Source organism: Anguilla anguilla, chromosome 13 (genome assembly GCF_013347855.1).
Source record: "Anguilla anguilla isolate fAngAng1 chromosome 13, fAngAng1.pri, whole genome shotgun sequence".
Lineage (NCBI taxonomy): Eukaryota > Metazoa > Chordata > Actinopteri > Anguilliformes > Anguillidae > Anguilla > Anguilla anguilla.
This window is the reverse complement of record NC_049213.1, coordinates 3,165,001-3,188,874: the sequence shown is the minus strand read 5'-3', so window position 1 is coordinate 3,188,874 and position 23,874 is coordinate 3,165,001. Positions and strand designations below refer to the sequence as shown.

The following is a 23,874-nucleotide window of genomic DNA, read 5'->3' as shown; positions in this document are numbered from 1 at the left end:
TTCCCATGAGTGATGCAAACGTGTGGAAGGGCTCCTTTGTCTGCACTACCACGAGCGCTATTAAAACGTTTAATGAGACCCATCAACGCCGCGTTGTTTGTAAAGCTACACCAAGAGGCACCGAGCGTACGAGAGCTTCCAGACACGCCCGCAGAATGAGACACTTTGCAGCTGTAAACACAGCCCTCCTACAGCATTCAATTTCAATTAAATTCAAATACATTCAATTTCAGTTAATTTCAAGTACAGCCAATTTCAGTTCCTTTCAAATAGGCTACATCCAATTTCAGTTACTTTTCAAATAATTTCAGATCATTTCTAAGCATATTTACAAGTACAGTACATTAAAATATTCATAATACCCTGCATCTGTATTGTGTATTTTAAAACGCAGGCATGAAAAAGCCTTTTAAAGTCAGTGAAACACTTGAGACAGGTGTGTGCCCCAGGCCTGGTCTCCAGGTTGAGTTATTTACAGCACAGCTCCTCAGTTGTGTCACTCAGAGCAGGATGAACCAGCGAGCCAATGAGGCGAAGGCAAGCCAGCCGGCCAATGAGGCGAAGGCAAGCCAGCGAGCCAATGAGGCGAAGGCAAGAGAAACCCCATCCATTCTCCGCTCCCCAGTCTCGCAGCGACCGAGGCACTTTCACAAAACGTTAACTCTGCAGTGTGGGGTGAGCCGGTCCCCAGTCCCACCCCGACCCCCCCCCTCGCCCCTGTCCCCCCCCCCCCCCATCTGCAGGTGCGTGCACAGGTGAACACAAACCCCCGGCTCAATGTTCTGTGTCATACGGCTCTCTCTCTCACACTGCATTACAGCTATGGCAGCGCAATCTGTGACGGCTCATTGGCCAACAGCGCAAAGTCTTCTTCCCCAGTTAAACAGCACAGAGAGACGCCCCTCCCCCCCCCCCGCCTCCCCCCTCTGAGCTGTGACCCATCTCTGTCTCTTACCCTCTCTGCTTTCTCCCTGTCTGAACAAAGCAAAACACATAAAAGGAGGCCAGACTGACTGTCCTCTCGCTTTTTTTAAAAGACTAAAACATCCCCAAACCCATCACTCCTCACTTCCCTGCAGTTCAGTTCCCCCACCACCCCCCGCCCTCAGCTACACCCCCGCCCCCCCCCCCCCCCAGCCCCCCCTTCCTTCTGCTCAACAGGAACTCAGGTTATTTATTTTCTTATCAAGCACAGAGACTAATTCCTTGACAGAAGCGGTTTCTGAACGGGAAACAGCTTGAGAGTCTGGAGTCGGCCTCTGCTGCTGCACCAGAGCAGACTCCTCCACGGGAATCAGCCAATCACAGTGCCCCGCCCCCAGGGGGCGCCATTCGGGAGGAAGTAATCCAGGTCAGTGGGATCAGCGCTTAGCTTAGCAGCCCGGGTGCAGTACTGAGTCCAGGCTGATCCCAGGTCAGTAGGATCAGCACTTAGCAGCCTGGGTGCAGTACTGAGTCCGGGCTGATCCCAGGTCAGTGGGATCAGCACTTTAGCTTAGCAGCCTGGGTACAGTACTGAGTCCAGGCTGATCCCAGGTCAGTGAGATGAGCACTTAGCGTAGCAGCCTGGGTGCAGTACTGAGTCCGGGCTGATCCCAGGTCAGTGGGAAGACTTACCTGGTGCAGAGCGGTCAGGCCGTCCTCGTTGCACAGGTCCGGGCTCACATTGTTCTTCAGCAGGTATCGCACTGAAAGAGAGCAGCAGAGTGGGGCTGAGACAGAGATCAGCAACAGCATTCACCCTCTCACACACACACCACTGATCAGCTACAGCATTCACCCGCTCACACACACAGCACTGATCAGCAACAGCATTCACCCTCTCACACACACACCACTGATCAACAACAGGACCATTCACCCTCTCACACACAAAGCACTGATCAGCAACAGCATTCACCCTCTCACACACACACCACTGATCAGCTACAGCATTCACCCTCTCACACACACAGCACTGATCAGCAACAGCATTCACCCTCTCACACACACACCACTGATCAGCTACAGCATTCACCCTCTCACACACACAGCACTGATCAGCAACAGCATTCACCCTCTCACACACACCACTGATCAACAACAGGACCATTCACCCTCTCACACAGCATTGATCAGCAACAGCATTCACCCTCTCACACACACACCACTGATCAGCAACAGCATTCACCCTCTCACACACACACCACTGATCAGCAACAGCATTCACCCTCTCACACACACAGCGTTGATCAGCAACAGCATTCACCCTCTCACACACACACCACTGATCAACAACAGGACCATTCACCCTCTCACACACAGCGATGATCAGCAACAGCATTCACCCTCTCACACACACACCACTGATCAGCAACAGCATTCACCCTCTCACACACACAGCACTGATCAACAACAGGACCATTCACCCTCTCACACACACAGCACTGATCAGCAACAGCATTCACCCTCTCACACACACAGCACTGATCAGCAACAGCATTCACCCTCTCACACACAAAGCACTGATCAGCAACAGCATTCACCCTCTCACACACACAGCACTGATCAACAACAGGACCATTCACCCTCTCACACACACAGCACTGATCAGCAACAGCATTCACCCTCTCACACACACAGCACTGATCAGCAACAGCATTCACCCTCTCACACACAAAGCACTAATCAGCAACAGCATTCATCCTCTCACACACACAGCGCTGATCAGCAACAGCATTCACCCTCTTACACGCAGAGCACTGATCAGCAACAGCATTCACCCTCTCACACACAGTGCTGATCAGCAGCAGAATTCACCCTCTCACACACACAGCACTGATCAGCAGCAGCATTTACCCTCTCACACACACAGCGCTGGTCAGCAACAGCATTCACCCTCTCACACACAAAGCGCTGATCAGCAACAGCATTCACCCTCTCACACACACAGTGTTGATCACCAACTGCATTCACCCTCTCACACACACAGCACTGATCAGCAACAGCATTCACCCTCTCTCACACACAGCGCTGATCAGCAACAGCATTCACCCTCTCACACACTGATCAACAACAAGATTATTCAAGGAGGAGAGGTGAGGGGAGGAGGAGGAGAGGAGAGGAGAGGAGAGAAGAGGGGTGGAGAGGAGAGGAGAGACAGAGAAGGCCCTCCAAATCTCAGTGGGAGTAAACAGCACTTGAAATCAAGGAGGCCGTTATGCTGGGGATGGGGGTCATAAAACCATCAAGGATCAATCACAAAACTCAACGCTACATCAACAAAACACGATCCATTACATCAATTACAGAGAGACACAGTGTGGGGTGTGACCCCCAATCAAACGCACACAGTTATCTTGAGAGCAGGTGATGCAGGTTTTTGCTTGCTGTCCCAAATATAAACGCCCCGGATTTGCTGCAGCACAAAAAACCGCATGCCAACGCTCTTCCTGTGGAGGCATTTCTGTATGCTTTTTCCTTTTACCGCATCATTACCCCTGATTTTGGCAACTCCTTCCTGGTCTCTCTCAATACCGCCGAGGGGGAGCAGAGAAATTAATCTGCGTTGGGCTTTCTGAGCCCTCCCCACCTGCGCTGTAATCTGTAATCTGTAATCTGGAACCAGAGATTTGAGATGGAAATGATCAGCTGCAGTGTAATCCCCCATCTGTAACCCTAAGGTCCCGCCCCTGACCAAACTGTGCACGCCCCGCCCCCCACCCTCTCCGGCTCCCTCTCGCTGTCAGCGCCCCCGCGATTAGCGTCATTAGCATCGTCTTTAAGAGGCTCGCTGGCCGATTATGATGATGTCATTAACACTTTGAGCAGCCCTCCGGGCTGATCCCCCGGCCCCGAGCGCAGGGACCTCACGCCCCGCCCCCGCGGATCCGCCACGTCCGCCAGCTCTCCCCCGCCGTCTCCTTTTCAATCAGCGACCCATTCAGGCCGCCACCCGCTAAGTGCCGGAGCGCGGCGGGGCCCAGCAGGCACTGCGGCCCTCTGGGATACGATCTCGCAACCCCCCCCCCCCCCGTCCAACAGGCAGGTGTACCCGCCAGGGTTCTGGCAGGGCCTTCAGGGCAGAGTCTCCAGTTTTGGGAATAAACGGTCCCCTCACAGGGCCATATCAGACAAAAATCAAACCCCTACGACTGGCCTTTTCAGATTTCTGATTACAGGCAGGCCTCCAGTGTGGTGCTCCAGCCCTGAAATAAAACCAAGCTCATACCGGCTCTAATCTTTAGCAGCTCAGAGGATGTGAACTCGTCCCGTTTACATCAGAATTTTTTACATCAGAATTTTTTTTTTCACTTTTAAATTCTGTATGAAACTGATATGATCAAACCGTCTGAATGTACGACACACTGATCAAATGTTTTTTCACAAATCAACACGATTAGAAAAATATTTTGTTGGCAAGCCATTTTAAGCATGGAAACGCAAACATATTAAACATTAAAACGTGTTCATGGTGTCAAATCAATATTTTATGTACTTTATGTACTTTAAGTAAGTATGTACTTTATTCAGTCTGCACTTGAAGACTTGTATAAGAAGGCAGGATATATGTATTTAAAATGACATCGTTGGGGAGAAAGAAAAAGCAGAAAGGTTAAACTGAAAAATATTTGGTCTTGTTCAGCACCTCTGCTATCTTACAAGTGCAGCCTCACCTCACCTTAACCCTTCGAAGAGTAGGGCTTTTTTAACTTTCAAAATTCTATCCCTAGATCTCTAGTGTTCTAGAACTCCATCGCTCTCAGTCACCAGTGGTGATTGTGACATCAGCATTAGAATGTTCAGTCAAGAACATTCCAGTCACGTATTTGTGACCTCGCACCTGAAAGGGTTAAGCAGTCAGACGGCGCAGGAAGTGAGCTCGTAGCAGGGGAGAGGACAGAGGCATTAATGCGGGGAGATAAATGGGAGCTCTGCGGAGGAAATGAATCACACCAGGACGGCGATCGGGCTAATGGACTGCAGCATTTAAAATGAGTCCTCCATCCCTACCCCCGCTCTCGCCAGCTCCCGCTAAAGCGCTAGCCTACCATTCATCTCCATTACCGGATATTCTGCTCCGGAACCTTCCTAGCAATGTAGGGCAGTGCCACGGAACGTGCGCGCAGCCTACATATGAACCTGCACATGCACGGGCACACGCACCTGCACACGCACACGCACACGCACGGGCACATATGAACCTGCACACGCACACACACAAGCACATATGAACCTGCACACGCACACACACAAGCACATATGAACCTGCACACGCACGGGCACATATGAACCTGCACACGCACACACACAAGCACATATGAACCTGCACACGCACACACACAAGCACATATGAACCTGCACACGCACGGGCACATATGAACCTGCACACGCACACACACAAGCACATATGAACCTGCACACGCACGGGCACATATGAACCTGCACACGCACACACACAAGCACATATGAACCTGCACATGCACCTGCACACGCACAAGCACATATGAACCTGCACACGCACCTGCACACACATACGCACATATGAACCTGCACACACACAAGCACATATGAACCTGCACACGCACCTGCACACGCAGGAGCACATATGAACCTGCACACGCACCTGCACACACACGAGCACATATGAACCTGCACACGCACGGGCACATATGAACCTGCACACGCACACGCACACACACAGGCACATATGAACCTGCACACGCACACGCACACGCACAGGCACATATGAACCTGCACACGCACACGCACACACACAGGCACATATGAACCCGCAAACGCACACGCACATATGAACCTGCACACGCACACGCACACACACAGGCACATATGAACCTGCACACGCACACGCACACACACAGGCACATATGAACCCGCAAACGCACACGCACATATGAACCTGCACATGCACACGCACACGCACGAGCACATATATGAACCTGCACACGCACCTGCACACACACAAGCACATGTGAACCTACACACACACTGACACATATGGAAATTGGCATCCACACACACACATACAAACACTCTCTGGCTGACTCACATGCAAATGCACACAGATGCATACACATATGGACACCCACACTCAATTTCAATTTTCAATTTCTTTTTTTCAATTTTCCACTCTCTCTCTCTCTCTCTCTCACACACACACACACACACACACACTCTCTCTCTCTCACACACACACACACCACACAGCTCTAATTATTTTCCCTGTCAAAATTCTTTCGCCTGTTTCCTCCTCAGAGAACGAGACCAAATAGTATTTTCTTGGAATGCGGCGGCAAGCCAATCACCTGCAGGTGGCTAAGGATGTGCGTACTGTATGTCAGCGACTGACAGGGCCCACAGATGGACTGACACGCGAGAGGCGGGGGGGGGGGGGGGTAACGAGGTGTGTACTGTATGTCAGCGGCTGACAGGGCCCACTGATGGACTGACACGCGGGGCGGGGGGGCGGGGCAAAAATGATGCATTCAAAAAGTGGAACATCTCCCACATGCAGCCAGAAACACCAGGGAGGGGAAAATATCCAGCCATTTTCCATCTGTGTTTGCATTAATAACACAGAGGAAAGGAAAGGAGATGGGGGGGGGTGAGTGGGGAGGGGGGGTGTCAGAGTGTTTGCTGTGCAACAGGCAACAGAAAGACAGCCAGCAGGCAAGCCCCTGTGCTGGCTCAGAGATAGGAACACAGTCAGTCTGGCCTGTGCTGTATGAGGGATGTGAACAAAGTCAGTCTGGCCTGTGCTGCTGAAGGGACCTGAACAAAGTCAGTCTGGCCTGTGCTGTTTAAGGGATGAGAACACAGTCAGTCAGGCCTGTGCTGTCTGAGGAATGTGAACACAGTCAGTCTGGCCTGTGCTGTATGAGAGATATGAACACAGTCAGTCTAGCCTGTGCTCTTTCAGGGATGTGAACACAGTCAGACTGGCCTGTGCTGTTTCAAGGATGTGAACACAGTCAGAATGGCCGGTGCTGATTAAGAGATGTGAACACAGTTAGTCTGGCCTGTGCTGTCTGAGGGACGTGAATACAGTCAATCTGGCCTGTGCTGTCTGAGAGATGTGAACAGTCAGACTGGCCTGTGCTGTCTGAGAGATGTGAACACAGTCAATCTGGCCTGTGCTGTCTGAGGGATATGAACACAGTCAGTCTAGCCTGTGCTCTTTCAGGGATGTGAACACAGTCAGACTGGCCTGTGCTGTTTCAAGGATGTGAACACAGTCAGTCTGGCCTGTGCTGTATGAGGGATGTGAATACAGTCAATCTGGCCTGTGCTGTCTGAGAGATGTGAACAGTCAGACTGGCCTGTGCTGTCTGAGAGATTTGAACACTGTCAGTCTGGCCTGTGCTGTATGAGGGATGTGAACAGTCAGACTGGCCTGTGCTGTCTGAGAGATGTGAACACAGTCAATCTGGCCTGTGCTGTCTGAGGGATATGAACACAGTCAGTCTAGCCTGTGCTCTTTCAGGGATGTGAACACAGTCAGACTGGCCTGTGCTGTTTCAAGGATGTGAACACAGTCAGAATGGCCGGTGCTGTTTAAGAGATGTGAACACAGTCAGTCTGGCCTGTGCTGTATGAGGGATGTGAATACAGTCAATCTGGCCTGTGCTGTCTGACAGATGTGAACAGTCAGACTGGCCTGTGCTGTCTGAGAGATTTGAACACTGTCAGTCTGGCCTGTGCTGTATGAGGGATGTGAACAGTCAGACTGGCCTGTGCTGTCTGAGAGATGTGAACACAGTCAATCTGGCCTGTGCTGTCTGAGGGATGTGAACACAGTCAGTCTGGCCTGTGCTGTCTCAGAGATGTGAACACAGTCAGTCTGGCCTGTGCTGTCTCAGAGATGTGAACACAGTCCGTCTGGCCTGTGCCGGTTGCAGCAGGGAGGAATCGGCCTCAGCCTCGCTAAAGTGCGCTGATTCCAGAACCCTCCCCCTCCCCCTCCCTGTAGGTGCGGTGGGAAAGTGTTCCAGGCCCAGAGAAGGCCTGTCAGCTGTGTGGGATTCGGTGGGATTCTGTCCAAACCCCCAGCGTCTCACAGAGCCTCTCTGAGCAGGCTTAAGAACTGATACATTAAATCTCAAGAGCAGATCAGAATGCATCAGCCCCTCCTGAAATAAGAGGGCTCCCCTTTCTGTCTGAAAGGAGAATGTAAACAAAGTGCTCTGCTTCCTGCTAGGCTGCGCTGCCATTGTGTGTTCTTATCTCCTCGCGCTCTGCATTTCCAGGGGAAGACGCGGGACCATCAAAGCAAATTAAGCCAATGACTATCTCCCTGTCCCTGTCTCAGTCCCTGTCTCAATCTGCCTCTCAGTCTGCCTCTCAGTCCGCGTCTCAGTCTGCCCCTCAGTCCCTGTCTCAGTCCCCATCTCAGTCCCTGTCTCAGTCCGCATCTCAGTCCCTGTCTCAATCTGCCTCTCAGTCCCTGTCTCAGTCTGCCTCAATCTGCCTCTCAGTCCTGTCAATTCCCCCCCCCCCCATCTCACCTCCAATTTACAGGAAGTATTGCATTCTGTAATACTGAACCTTGCATTTAACAGAGACAGGGAGGAGAGACAGAAAGACAGACAGGGAGGAGAGAGAGGGAGAGAGAGAGAGAGAGAGAGAGAGAGAGAGAAATGTTCCTGTTTCTGTGTGTATGCTTTGGCAATATCTACTGTATTCCATGCCAATAAAGCATTTTGAATTTGAATTTGAATTTGAGAAAACAGGGAGGAGAAGGAGAGAAACCGAGAAAGAAAGACAGGGAGGAGAGAGAGAAACAGAGAGAGAGAGAGAGAGAGAGAGAGACAGATTACAGGGAAAGCTCTGAGGATGTCACACAGACCGCACGCATGACGACTATCTGCGTTTTGAGAGCCTCTGGAACAAATGGGAACGACTGTTAAGATGATGATGGTGATGATGTTAGCTGCACTTATCCTTACCATTGTATTCGAAACCATGATTGAGGGCTATTAAATTTATCGGGCAATCTTGGCCCAGCCTTCTCGAGACTGCATGAAATCTCCGAAAACAACTTCCTGGGTGGACTTCAACGGCAATTAAGATGGCGGGATGGTGGGGCGTGTGCGTGCAAGATGTTTCCCGGCAGATAAAAGCGCACATCAGTAGACCGGGCCGCTAGCCAAACTGGGCCCTCCCTGCCTTATCTCCGCGTGGAGGAAGAGGAGGAAGAGCACCCCCAGGTAGAGAGCGAAGGAAGCCGCCTAGCCTCGTTAGCCCAGTCTGGCCCCGAAACTGACGATGGCGGGCATCGCTAAATGGCACCAAGCCAGAGTCGGCCGCATGCCACAAGCTCATCTCCCCAGACTGCCACAGCGACTGAACGGGCATCCCAGACCTCACTGGAAAACGTTAAACGTAACGTTGTGCTAAACGTAAATATTTAGTTACAGTACGGAAGGGCTTTCTCAAATCATTAAGAACAACACATTAGAAGATGGCAAGATGAGGTACTGCTTGGTTCAGTAGAATCTCTCGCGCACCCACATACACACACAAACACATTTTTCGAACCCTGGTATTTTAAAATACCTTACAACAGCTCGTTTCTGTCTCGTTTAAAACTAGGCCGCATCACCACGAACATGCCTCTGCACGACATTGGTTTTATTAGGACACTGAAAGAAAGATCGGGTTTATAATTAGACTGGTACAGTGCGATAAAATTAATACCACCACATGAGTAGTTATAAAGGGACAAAAATATATTTATATATATCCACTACTTTAAATAGTACAGTCTATGGCTCACTTTTTTGGAAACCCAGAATTGATATTATATTTAAATCACATGCTAGCGACAGAGACATCCACACACATCTATTCACACCATATTATCTTTTCAGAGAAGAAAAATCCCTAACATGTCCATCTCTAGTGCACAATATGACTTTAAAAAACTGTTGAAGGTGCTCGATATGATTTTAAGAAACTGTTGAAGGTGCTCAATGTGATTTTAAGAAACTGTTGAAGGTGCTCAATGTGATTTTTGAGTGCTGAAGGTCTTGAAGGTGAATCTGATTGAAACCGCAGTTTGTTTGAAATGGAAATGGACTGCATTTATATAGCGCTTTTATCCAAAGCGCTTTACAATTGATGCCTCTCATTCGCCAGAGCAGTTAGTGGTTAGGTGTCTTGCTCAAGGACACTTTGACACGCCCAGGGTGGGGTTTGAACCGGCAACCCTCCGACTGCCAGACAACCGCTCTTACCTCCTGAGCCATGTCGTTTGATAGAGAACAGATGCATTATCATCTCTTCATACGCGTATGTCTACCATCACCTGTAAAATATTACATCATTACCAGAGCTGAATTAGATATTGATAATAATATTAATCAGGATTAGGAATATATAGGCCTACACTTCATGAAGGCAAACACTACGGTTCAGCAAACAAGGCATGAGCTCCTACTTTCTGAACACACATCTCTTTTCAAACATTACAAGCACAAAGAAATGCTCTGTATACACACATGAAATCTTCTTAAACGCTGATCATAATGAATACGGAAGTCGTTATGGCACTAAAAGAGTAATCACTGTAAAATGACACAGAAAAGTTCTGCAGAATGCCCTAAATTAAAATGCTTTTCTAAACTTTTGATGATAATTCGACTAGTAAGCAACACGATATTTCTCTGGTGCCCAATTCAGTCCAGTTAGGGACCGAGCGCCCACTACCAAGCAGGGAGAACACATGGCAGTGCGCTGTCAACTAGCCAGCAGAGGAAGCGACTGAAAGCCCCACCAGAGAACTATTCATTTTATCAGAAAAAACATCACTGTGTCAGTGAGAAATGCAACTGATCTGTGCCTATTAAAGAATACCACAAAACATGTCATATGTCCAGAATATGACAGTGAATTCTATTAAAGTCTACCCCTGTCATTTGCCAATGCTGAAAATAATTCATCCTTGATCGGTTTACAATGGTTTTCCACATGCATGATGCGTCTTCCGTTATGTGAATAATACACTGAATTCCACCATCTTCATATATCAACGATAATAAATGTTTTATTTGCTTTGTTGCATTTACTCTGCTACGCGGCATCACAGAGGTGATGGACAGACTTGGAGCCGCTTCCCATTGTGAGTACATTAATATAAGAGCTGAAACACACTCTCTCACACACACATACACACACACACACACACTCACACACACACACACATACACACACACACACATGCACACACACACTTACACACACACTCTCTCACACACACATACACACACACACACACACTCACATACACACACACACACATGCACACACACACTCACACACACACTCACACGCACACACACATACACACACACACTTACACACACACTCACACGCACACACACACTCTCAAACACTCACACACACACACACACACACACACACACACACACTCACACAGACACAGAGTGTATAATTTCAGTGATATTCTATTGTGCGTAGTCTGAAGTAGGGAATCCAGGCCCATCAAACAGACATCCATTCAAGCTGAAGGGCTGCACTTATTTCATTATTTGTAATACATTTATATTTTCCACATCAAACTAGTGCGCTGCCGGTGTTGTTTAATGGAGGGAGGGGGCGGTTCGCTTGTTTCCTGCTTTTCATGGACTGACAAACAAGAGATATCCCAATAATGGGACTTATATATACAAATTATCCCTCTCTCTCTCTCCCTCCCTCTCTCTCTCTCTCTCTCTCTCTCTCCCTCCCTCCCTCCCTCCCTCTTTCTCTCTTTCTTTGTGTAACAGCATTCTTCTCACTCTCCCTGAAAAATAAAATGAATAAAAAACAGAATATACTTCACTGCCATTGCATGTTTCCATGTAAAAACAATGTAGCCAAAGCGATGAGCAGAAACAGATTAAAAAAACACAATACATTAAACGTGGCACTAAAATGGAGTTAACGTTACTATCTAATAACAATAAGCAGAGGACAGGAGGAATATAAGCACGTTCTCACAGTAACTGTACTGACTGTACCGTGCTCCTGCGATGCCCGTCCCAGGAGAGACTAATCCCTGTTAGGTAATCTGAGTGTCCTGTCCCGCTGCTGCTGAGCTCTCTGGGACCCGGGGGGGGGGGGGGGGGGGGCAGGGGGCTGTGCTGCTTGATGTGCACATCGCAGACGGGACGTCCCGGACACCTCTGACCCTCTGATCCTCCCCCCTTTACATTCGCAATCACTTCCAAACATGAGCACACTTTTCCAAATTTGTGGGAGCTGTGAATCTATTTGAACCCCCACTTCAGAACACCCCTCCCCCCCCCCAATGCACCCCGGTTTCTTTAACTCTTTGAAGAGCTGGTTCTTTTGGAATGTTTATTCAAAATTATAAGTCAGTGTTCTAGAACTCCGTTGCTTTCTATTACCAGTAGTGATTGTGACATCAGCATTAGAATGTTCAGTTAAGAACACTCTAATCACATACTTGTGACCTCACACCTTACAGGGTTAAAACAGCTGTTGAAGCTTCCATCCCTACTGCCGTTGCTATGAAACTCACTCTGACGGACAGTCTGCTCTGTCCAACCGCATAACCCATCCGGGCCTGTTCCCCACCCCCAGGGAGAGGCCGTATTTCGACATATGCACCCTAATACAGGTGGTTGGCCTCTTTCATGGCTTACACAACTCGGTCTAACACTCACGCAATTTACAGATGTGTAAATTTGGGCGGTATTTCCCATCTGTAACAAAGGTACGTTTGAAGTGTGTTTCCGCCCCTCCCCCGCCAACCCACAGGGTGGCAAACAGCCACCGGCGGGACAGTCCAAAAATAGCGAACAAACTCTGTGCTGATTCAGCTGCCCCTGGCCTACACACCTGTCCCAGTTCAGATGCTCTAACCTGCGCTGAACTACCAACAGGGCTCAGAGAAGGTCTGAGTACATCCCAAAATAAAGCACCTCTAAAGTACAGACAAAATGGTGGAGGCACAGGGCACTTTGTACGCAGAGGTACAGTATAGGCCGTACAGGGGAGAGGGCCACAGCCGGCATTACGTATGAAATATGCTAATTGTGTGAATACATGTAGTATTTCAAGCGCAAGAAATTTTAATGATGGCCATCCCCACCAGGGTTGTAGTCAGTTCCGTTTGAATTCAAATCAATCCACGAGCTGAAAACAAGCCCTCAGTGTTCTGTGAGGAGATCTCCGGTAACGAGCTGAATTTCCCTCCATTTCCAGCAGCGAAAGAGAGCAGCCAGCGGCTCTGACCGCCAGAGAGGAGCTCAAAAGCCTCGCGGCGGGGAAGAGATTCCACCGCCACACGACCTGCGGCCTGTTTTCAATCAACATTCGCAAAGTTCGTTCGTTTCTGGCGATCGCAGAACTCGTCAGAACGTGCTCACTACGTCGAGAGCAAACACATTTAAATGCGAGCCGGATTCAAGGACGACGTTAACGAGTTTAACCAAACCGAACACGGGCCTGAAAGCAGAGAAAGGATGGGGTCTCCCGGCAGGCACGAGCCAGAGAATGGATTCGACACATCACAGCACATAAGGGTCACAGAAAATATTACACGGGTGTAAGACAGAACACGCCAAACCACATGATCCGGGTGGAGTACCCCTTTAACAGTCAAATGCGTCAGTTCATCAATGCATAAACGCAATACTTCAACCTGCAGGTATTTCAATGTGTCAGACTAGAAGTGCTCAACACTGCGTCAGTACCCAGAGCTCTACAGACATGCTCAACACTTCAGAAAATAGATGGCATATGAGGAAGGATGATTATCTAGAAATACTCATGCAACACCTCAAGACATCAGCTAGAAAGTTAAAACTTGGTCGCAACTGGACAATGATTCTAAGCATACCTCCAAAGCTGTAACAAAATGGCTTAAAGCCAACAAAGTGAAAGTATTGGAGTGGCCATCACAAAACCCTGACCTAAATCCAATAGAAATTTTGTGGACTGGACAGAGAAAGCGTGGCCCACAAACCTGAGGCCCACAAACCTGACTGAGTTACACCAGTTCTGTCAGGAGGAATGGGCAAAAATTCCAGCAAAGTATTGTGAGAAGCTTGTGGAAGGCTACCCCAAGTGTTTGATTCAAGTTAAGCAAGTAAAAGGCAATGCCACCAAATACTAACAAATTGTACGTAAACTTTTGACCTGAAAATCTGATAGAGTATATAAAAGCTGAAATAAATCGGTCTCTTTCCTATTATTTTGAAATGACCTCTTATGGAAACAAAGTAGATACCCTAATTGATTTAACACATGAAATGTATGGTAACATGAAATGTGTGGAGTTGTGAAAAATTGAGTTTGAATGTCTTTAGCCTAGGTGTATGTAAAATTTTGCCTCAACTGTATAGTATAAACCATATATTTTTTAAAAGAGAGCCAGCATGTTATGCATCTGAAAATGTGTGTTGTAAATGCCGTCCACCCCTGGTGCCAATTCGCAGGTGAGGTGCTGATGGCACCCTGGTCTCCAGCAGCTTACCAGCTTAAGCTCTGTGATGTGTGCGTTTCTCTCCACCCCTGAGAAACCTCTCACAGCTCTGTGATGTGTGTGTTTCTCTCCACCTCTGCGAAACCTGTCAGAACTCTGGGTAAAAGAGGAAGAAAGCAGCATGATCCAGAGATCATCAGCATCCCGCTAGGCACAGAACCATGGGGACCCGCACCACATCTTCTCCACAGCTCTTAACCAGAAACCGAGCGCGTGTGGAAATCCAGGGCCGGAGCATAAAGAGCTTCCGGCTCTTCTGAAGAGTTCAGAGGAACAGGAATCCTGCACCACCCACTGCAGCTTTCATCTCTAAGAGCAGCTCCATTCATCTGGATGCAGTACAGCGGTCACGCGTCACATGTCCCCTCCCCACTCCCCACCGCCCCCAACACAACTCAGCCCAGCCCAGCCTACCCCACCGCCCCCAACACAACTCAGCCCAGCCTACCCCCCACCCCCCACCCCCCAAACCCAACTCAGCCCAGCCCAGCCTACCCCCCACCCCCCAACTCAGCCCAGCCCACCCTACCCCCCACCCCCCAAACCCAACTCAGCCCAGCCCAGCCTACCCCACCGCCCCCAACACAACTCAGCACAGCCCAGCCTACCCCACCGCCCCCAACACAACTCAGCACAGCCCAGCCAACCCCCCACCCCCCCAAACCCAACTCAGCACAGCCCAGCCTACCCCCAACCCCCCACCCCCCAACTCAGCCCAGCCCACCCTACCCCCCACCCCCCAAGCCCAACTCAGCCCAGCCCAGCCTACCCCCCACCCCCCCCAACACAACTCAGCCAAGGCCACCCTACCCCCCACCCGCCAACCCAACTCAGCCCAGCCGAGCCTACCCCCCACCGCCCCCAACCCAACTCAGCCCAGCCCAGCCTACCCCCCACCCCCCCAACCCAACTCAGCCCAGCCTACCCCCCACCCCCCAAACCCAACTCAGCCCAGCCCAGCCTACCCCGCCCCCACAACCCAACTCAGCCCAGCCTACCCCCCAACCCAACTCAACCCAGCCTCTCCCCAACCCAACTCAGCCCAGCCTCACATCCACCCCCCCAACCCAAAGCAGCCCATACTCCCCCCCCCCCCTCCCCCAACACAACTCAGCCCTGACCTGCAGTCTTCACTAAATGTAATGAAAAACAAAACTCCATTTTGCATGGCCTTGTCTGCTCAGTTCACAACAGCGCAAGCAAAGAATCACAGAGAGCCCAGGCTGAAGGACGTTTTAGCCGCAAATGAGGGGTGGGTGGTATTACGGTAACACAAAAAAGACAGGTTCCACTGCAGCTGCCATTTACAGAAATACCGCTGGGTCAGGAAAGTCGCTGAATCCACAGAGCTACAAGCAGTTTGTAAATCGCTTCAAGTGGCTAACTTATTGGGAAGCCTCAGCTGCAGTTAGAATTCTAATCTCTTAAACAGCACAATAAGAACTGTACTTGTGAACTTGTACTTTTTGTTTAATGGCTGTAAATTGTGGACTGTATTGTGAGCAACTGCTTTGTGCTGGTTCAGTAACTTGTAAATAGAACAGCTAAATGTAAAATATCATCATACGTATTCTGCATCTGGAAAATGGCTGAAAATACTGTGATATGGTATTTTGGCCATATCGCCCACCCCTTCCACAAACACAGGCAGAGTCAAAAATCACAGGTAAATTCTGGGCTATGTCAATATGACCCAGAGCCACCTGAGTCAAAACTGCGTACTAGAAGAACTAGTAAGGAATCGGCTTTTTCCATGGTTTTTTCTCTGATTGGTTACCGTGACATGTCACGTGACGGTGGGTTGTTCCATTTGCACAGTGTAATGGCTGCCGCTGTAACTCTTTGCTAGCAATGACTGCTCAGTTCTGCTAAATTAGATAAAATAGATAACTTTGTTAGCTAGCTAAGTTAGCAGCCAGGGGTGTTCTGCTAAATTAGATAACTTTGTTAGCTAGCTAAGTTAGCAGCAAAAGCCTGTTGATAATACACCAGTGGTAACTTCATGCACACTGAAAAGAAAATAAGCCTGACAGTCACACTTTAGCAAATAATATTTGGCTAACTTTAACTTAAAATCTTAACATAACCTCCTCTTCAGTCACATTTCAGTTTGGACATGGTTTATTAAAAAAAGCTGTTAAACCTACGCGCAGTTGACATGTTAATGCTAACGCAGCAGTTTCATTATCAATGTTGAGTGCCATCTTTGATGGGAGGAAGCATTTATAATCCACTTATCTTAATGCTGTGTAATGTCTGTGGCTAACTCTTGGGATTCTACTGAATGTGGGCATGTATTAACATCATTGTGTTAATAAAAAGCACCATTATGTTCTTTTCTCTATCACTGTTTCTCCATCTATGCCAGACTTCACCGGCTAAATAATCTTACCAGCATTTAAATAATCTATGGGCTAACAAGATGTTCTCTTTTTCCAAAACATTCCTTGTTTTGAGACCAAAAATATATCTATCCAGACGAGATTTCTATTTTGTTTTCAGGTGTTGCTCATTCCATAGACCAGGGTCAGGGTGGGTGCTGGAGCCAATCCCAGCATACACTGGGCGAGAGGCAGGAATACACCTGAACAGTTTGCCAGTCAATCACAGGGCACACACACCATTCACTCGCACACTCATACCTACAGGCAATCTAGAGTCTCCAGTTAGCCTACTTGCAAGTCTTTGGACTGTGGGAGGAAACTAGAGTACCTAGAGGAAATCCACACGGACACAAAGAGAACATGCAAACTCCACACAGAAAGGCCCCAAGCCGGGATTCAAAACCAGGACCTTCTTGCTGTGAGGTGACAGTGCTACCCACTGCACCACCATGATTTTTAAATCATATATATATGTAATTATACACTATAAAAAGCAATACAGACTCCCCTCCATAAGAGCTATATAACTCCCTCCATAAAAAGTACATGGCAACTTCACAAGCACTACAGTGACAGACATAAATGCTTATGCTATAACAACCATAGTTAGGCATATGGTGTGTGTCACTTGACATGCTACTGCATTGGTGACTTAACACACAACATGTCCTGACATGTACTGACATACACATTTATGAATGGATTGTGTCGAAGGCTACTTATAGTTTCCAACAAAAAAATATACAGAACTCCTCCCCCAAACAATGATGTCACCTGGCCATTATACCCACCCGCCCCCTTTTCCACACTGCGGGAAATGAATACAGAAAATTTAGCAGCTAATGTGAAGCTAAAACATGACTCCAGTTATACGGCTTCGGCTATGCCACTAGAGTTTATGTAGCGCTCGTGAAGGCGCTATGAAGGGAAGATACACGGCTCCCACGGCTCCCTGTTCCGAGACGGCAGATCTCTCATTCTTACTGATTTACACAGTCACAGCCAGGGATTCTTCCCCAGACAGAGAATAACAATGTGCTGTATAGAGCAGAGTGCATTACAGGAGAACAGCATCTCCGATCCTCTTTGTTCCCGGAGGAGAGGAAGGGGAGCGCGTCGGGCGTGCGAATGGACGAAGACTACGGGACTACAAAGCCGCAGCCCCCTTTTAGCGCATCGTCACAAGGAAAGGTCAAAGGTCGCGGGCATCCGGGGCCGACGAGGAAGACGAGCGGGAGGCGCACACGCCAGGATCCCTCCTCAGCGCCGAAGAACGACGGACTACCCGACGACCCCAAAGGCCCCGCCCGTTTATTGCTCAGCATCAGGGAAGAGCCATTAAAGCCGCACCTGACAAGGTTCCGGACGCTAATGGCTGCCGCGATAGCTCCAGGTCGCGCACACGGCTTCTTGTTAGCGAGTTTTCGCGCCTCGTAACGGTGAGCGAGTTTTCTCACCTCCCGATGGGTAATATTTATAGAGGGCAGAGAGACGAAATAATGTCTGAACTGATTGGTTTCGGTCAAATCATTCGAATCCCTAATTTTGCACAAAGAAATTAGCAAGGTAACAGCACGTTTCACCCACCAGTATGAAGATCAGTATCAGCACAGCTTAATTTCTCATTACCCAATTACCGCTCCTTGAATTGGAAAAGATAAAAATGCCTTTTATGTCCAATGGAGACATGGGATGAAATAAATCACATCAAAGGCAAATTATGTGACTGCAATTCTAAATCCGTGCGAAAAAGAGAAAAAAGAAAATACCAGACAAAAAAAATTCAGCCAAGATTCTGAATCAGATAAATATGACTCCAATTCCCTGAACAGTCCATGCTAATTAATGAGTCTGATTCACAGGATCGGGGGTCTTCCAGAGGTCAACAAGAGAAAACCCACTGTTTAGATAGGGGGTGACTTAAGAAGCCCTTACTGTAAATATGTGTGTGGCAAACACGCCTGCCACAGGCCACCGAAGTGGCTTTCTTTGGGGCCCTCCAGCACAGAGACACAGGGAGAAGATGTTCAAATAGTCCACATTTATTTGCAAGGGTTTGGCAAGATGGTACAGCCAAAGGAGCAGATCTTAAACACTGTCATGACAGAGAGGCTCCCCTGTGTGGGTGGGGATGGCAGATTTAACCTGTGCGCAGTGATTACCTCACTACGCACAGGTGCAGCCACTCCTGTTCCTGGGTCCAATTAGCCTGGCCAATTATCTAATTATTAACCAATTATCCAATTGGCCAGGTCTAATTAGCTTGACCCAGGACAGGTGTGGCTGCTTAAACCAGCCATCCCCACACCACAATGTGTCATGTTGAATAAAAATCATTTACGTCAGGTCTCAGCTTAAGACTAATCTCCCTCATTTACAATGGGGCCATGGTCATGGTGATTTTTTCAGAAGGTGACAGAGTGCACCAGTTATGATTTTCGGGTGTTCCCCTTTGAATACATCATCACCATTTCAGAATATAACTTGTTCTCAGTAACAAAAAGTCATGGCATCACTCAACAGGGAATGCTGCCCCATGTGGTCAGGCTCTGCGCTGCACCCACATTTAGCAGACACTCCTATCCAGAGCTTTTACAATTTTACATTCAACCAGCTGGATATACAATGAGTTCCTTACCAGGGTCCTACCTGGTATTCAAACCTGCAACCTCTGCGCTACAAGCCCAGTTCCTTACCTACTATGCTGCTAAACTGCAGCCACCTAAGTCTCCTCCAGGCCCTCAGTCCCCCTTTCAGTCTGCCACTACAGCCAGTCTGACTCGGGGCCAGGGTTTCTGCAGACAGTTTTTACGCTAACTTGTGTAGCAGTGTTGAAGCATGTCTGCTAACCGCGCAGGCGCTAGCGGAGCTGAAGCATGTCTGCTAACCGCTCAGGCGCTAGCGGAGCGGAAGCATGTCTGCTAACCGCTCAGGCGCTAGCGGAGCTGAAGCATGTCTGCTAACCGCTCAGGCGCTAGCGGAGCTGAAGCATGTCTGCTAACCGCGCAGGCGCTAGCGGAGCGGAAGCATGTCTGCTAACCGCGCAGGGCGCTAGCGGAGCTGAAGCATGTCTGCTAACCGCGCAGGCGCTAGCGGAGCGGAAGCATGTCTGCTAACCGCGCAGGCGCTAGCGGAGCTGAAGCATGTCTGCTAACCGCGCAGGCGCTAGCGGAGCTGAAGCATGTCTGCTAACCGCGCAGGCGCTAGCGGAGCTGAAGCATGTCTGCTAACCGCGCAGGCGCTAGCGGAGCCGGCCTACTTAAAGGTGTTCGGCGGTCGCCGACGCGAAGCAGCATGACTTCGCGGTTTCCGCCGGCAACGGCGCATAAACCTGAGGCCAGAAACACGGCAGCCAATGAGCCGCAACTACTGATCGCAACAAACACCCGCACGTACGACAGGGGCCTAATGCGCAGCGCCTCAAATGCAGGCGACTGCATGCGCATGTATGCATTAGTGTTTCATATATATGTGTGCTTGTATGTATTTGTGTTTCATATATATGTGTGAACCTGTATGCGTTAGTGTTTCATATATATGTGTGCATGTATGTATTTGTGTTTCATATATATGTGTGAACCTGTATGCGTTAGTGTTTCATATATATGTGTACGCACGTATGAATCAGTGTATCATATATATGTGTGTGCATGTATGTATCAGTGTATCATATATATATATATATTTGTCCATGTATGTATCAGTGTATTATATATATGTGTGCACACGTATGTATTAGTAGTTCATATATATGTGTGCGCATGTATGCATTAGTGTTTCATATATATGTGTGCGCATGTATGTATTTGTGTTTCATATGTAATAAGGGTTGTTAGCCAATGTGTCCTGTCATCTCTCTGCTACCTGAGAGTTTTAGCAACTAACACCTTCACCATTAAAATTTGTAATTTACAGATACCTGCATAGTTTTGGGCAGAAACCAGGCCTGAACCCCCAAAAAGCAAGTGAGGTAAAACTCCCCAGTGGGGAGAGAAAAACCCCCGAAAGGGAAGAGATCTTGGAAGGAGGGGGAGCCCATCCTTCACTGGCCAGCAGGGTATAAAGGAAGAGGCAATATCAGTGTATATCAGTCCATCCTTATAGAGAGGTTAGTGGAGACAAATTCAAATTCAAATTCAAAATGATTCCATGGCATGAAATACATTAGTAAACATTGCCAAAGCGTACATATGGGTAGAAATGCAGAAATAAATAGGAACATGAACATAAACAGAACCAAACAATTGCTACAACTGTAGCAATAACAACAAACAATGATATAATAATAATAATAATAATAATAGTGCCAAAAAGTAAAATAAATTAATCATAATAAGTTAATAAATATATATAGTTAATAAATTTGCTGGTATTGTGGGGTTTTTTGTGGGTGGGGGCTACACCCTTCGACATCGGCCCAAAGCCCAGTAGTCCGCCCTCTCTGATGTTTCAGTGTGAAAAATGAGTGTGGTTATTGGTAAAGATGCCCCCACATGCTCAGATATGGAGAGACCGCACCCCCCCCACAGCGTGCGAACATCACTCCCCACAGAAGAGTCAGACTGTACCCCCCCCACAGCGTGCGAACAACACTCCCCACAGAGGAGTCAGACTGTACCCCCCCACAGCGTGCGAACATCACTCCCCACAGAAGAGTCAGACCGTACCCCCCCCCCACAGCGTGCGAACACCACTCCCCGCAGAAGAGTCAGACTGTACCCCCCCCCCCCCCCACAGCGTGCGAACACCACTCCCCACAGAAGAGTCAGACTGTGCCCCCCCCACAGCGTGCGAGCACCACTCCCCACAGAAGAGTCAGACTGTACCCCCCCCACAGCGTGCGAACACCACTCCCCACAGAAGAGTCAGACCGTACCCCCCCCACAGCGTGCGAACACCACTCCCCACAGAAGAGTCAGACTGTACCCCCCCACAGCGTGCGAACACCACTCCCCACAGAAGAGTCAGACTGTACCCCCCCCACAGCGTGCGAACACCACTCCCCACAGAAGAGTCAGACTGTACCCCCCCCACAGCGTGCGAACACCACTCCCCACAGAGGAGTCAGACTGTACCCCCCCCCACAGCGTGCGAACACCACTCCCCACAGAAGAGTCAGACCGTACCCCCCCCACAGCGTGAGAACACCACTCCCCACAGAAGAGTCAGACTGTACCCCCCCCCACAGCGTGCGAACACCACTCCCCGCAGAAGAGTCAGACTGTACCCCCCCCACAGCGTGCGAACACCACTCCCCACAGAGGAGTCAGACTGTACCCCCCCCCCACAGCGTGCGAACACCACTCCCCACAGAAGAGTCAGACTGTACCCCCCCCACAGCGTGCGAACACCACTCCCCACAGAAGAGTCAGACTGTACCCCCCCCCACAGCGTGTGAACACCACTCCCTGTAGAAGAGTCAGACTGCCCCCCCCCCACAGCGTGCAAACACCACTCCCCACAGAGGAGTCAGACTGTACCCCCCCCCCCCCACAGCGTGTGAACACCACTCCCCACAGAAGAGTCAGACCCCCCCCCCAACAGCGTGCGAACACCACTCCCCACAGAAGAGTCAGACCGTGCCCCCCCCACAGCGTGTGAACACCACTCCCCACAGAAGAGTCAGACCGTACCCCCCCCCTCCACAGCGTGCGAACACCACTCCCCACAGAAGAGTCAGACTGCACCCCCCCCACAGCGTGCGAACATCACTCCCCACAGAGGAGTCAGACTGTACCCCCCCTACAGCGTGCGAACACCACTCCCTGCAGAAGAGTCAGACTGTACCCTCCCACAGCGTGCGAACACCACTCCCCTCAGAAGAGTCAGACTGTACCCCCCCCACAGCGTGCGAACACCACTCCCCACAGAAGAGTCAGACTGTACCCCCCCCCCCACAGCGTGCGAACACCACTCCCCACAGAAGAGTCAGACTGTACCCCCCCCCCACAGCGTGCGAACACCACTCCCCGCAGAAGAGTCAGACTGTACCCCCCCCCACAGCGTGTGAACACCACTCCCCACAGAAGAGTCAGACCGTACCCCCCCCCCCCACAGCGTGCGAACACCACTCCCCACAGAAGAGTCAGACCGTACCCCCCCCCCCCCAACAGCGTGCGAACACCACTCCCCACAGAAGAGTCAGACTGTACCCCCCCCACAGCATGCGAACACCACTCCCCACAGAAGAGTCAGACCACACCCCCCCCACAGCGTGCGAACACCACTCCCCACAGAAGAGTCAGACTGTACCCCCCCCCCCCCACAGCGTGCGAACACCACTCCCCTCAGAAGAGTCAGGCTGTACCCCCCCCCCCACAGCGTGCAAACACCACTCCCCACAGAAGAGTCAGTCTGTACACCCCCCCACAGCGTGCGAACACCACTCCCCGCAGAAGAGTCAGACTGTACCCCCCCACAGCGTGCGAACACCACTCCCTGCAGAGGAGTCAGGCTGTGCCACAGACCCACCGGCGTGCACATCGGTCAGGCCAGAAGGGAAGTTAGAGGCCAGTTCAAGGAAAGGGTGACGCGTGCCTTCTCTCTTCTCTCGCTGCTCAACCGTTTCCCATGAGCCACAGCTCACTTTCGCTGAACCGCAGTCACTGATGAGCCAGCACAGAACGCAGTGCTCGGTTCCCGTCGTGTGTGCTGCACAGCCCCCAGTACTCGTTTTTTTAATTTCAACCAGGGCTGCCCAACCCTGCTTCAGGAGATCTACCGTCCTGTAGCTTTACACTCCAACCCTAACAAAGCACATCTCATTTAACAGCTAGAGCAAGGCTGCCCAACCCTGCTCCTGGAGATCTACCGTCCTGTAGGTTTTCACTCCAACCCTAACAAAGCCCATCTCATTCAACAGCTAGAGCAGGGCTGCCCAACCCTGCTTCAGGAGATCTACTGTCCTGTAGCTTTACACTCCAACTCTAACAAAGCACATCTCATTCAACAGCTAGATCAGGGCTGCCCAACCCTGCT

General features: G+C 49.8%; 1 protein-coding gene across 1 annotated transcript in view; it reads right to left on the bottom strand.

Annotated features, from left to right (window-relative positions):
* ppp1r16b (protein phosphatase 1, regulatory subunit 16B) overlaps positions 1-23,874 on the bottom strand; it is a 104,952-nt gene that overhangs the window by 44,531 nt on the left and 36,547 nt on the right. Inside the window, exon 3 of the mRNA XM_035388786.1 lies at positions 1,618-1,688. Coding sequence (XP_035244677.1) covers positions 1,618-1,688 — 71 coding nt within the window. The remainder of the gene's footprint in view (positions 1-1,617; positions 1,689-23,874) is intronic.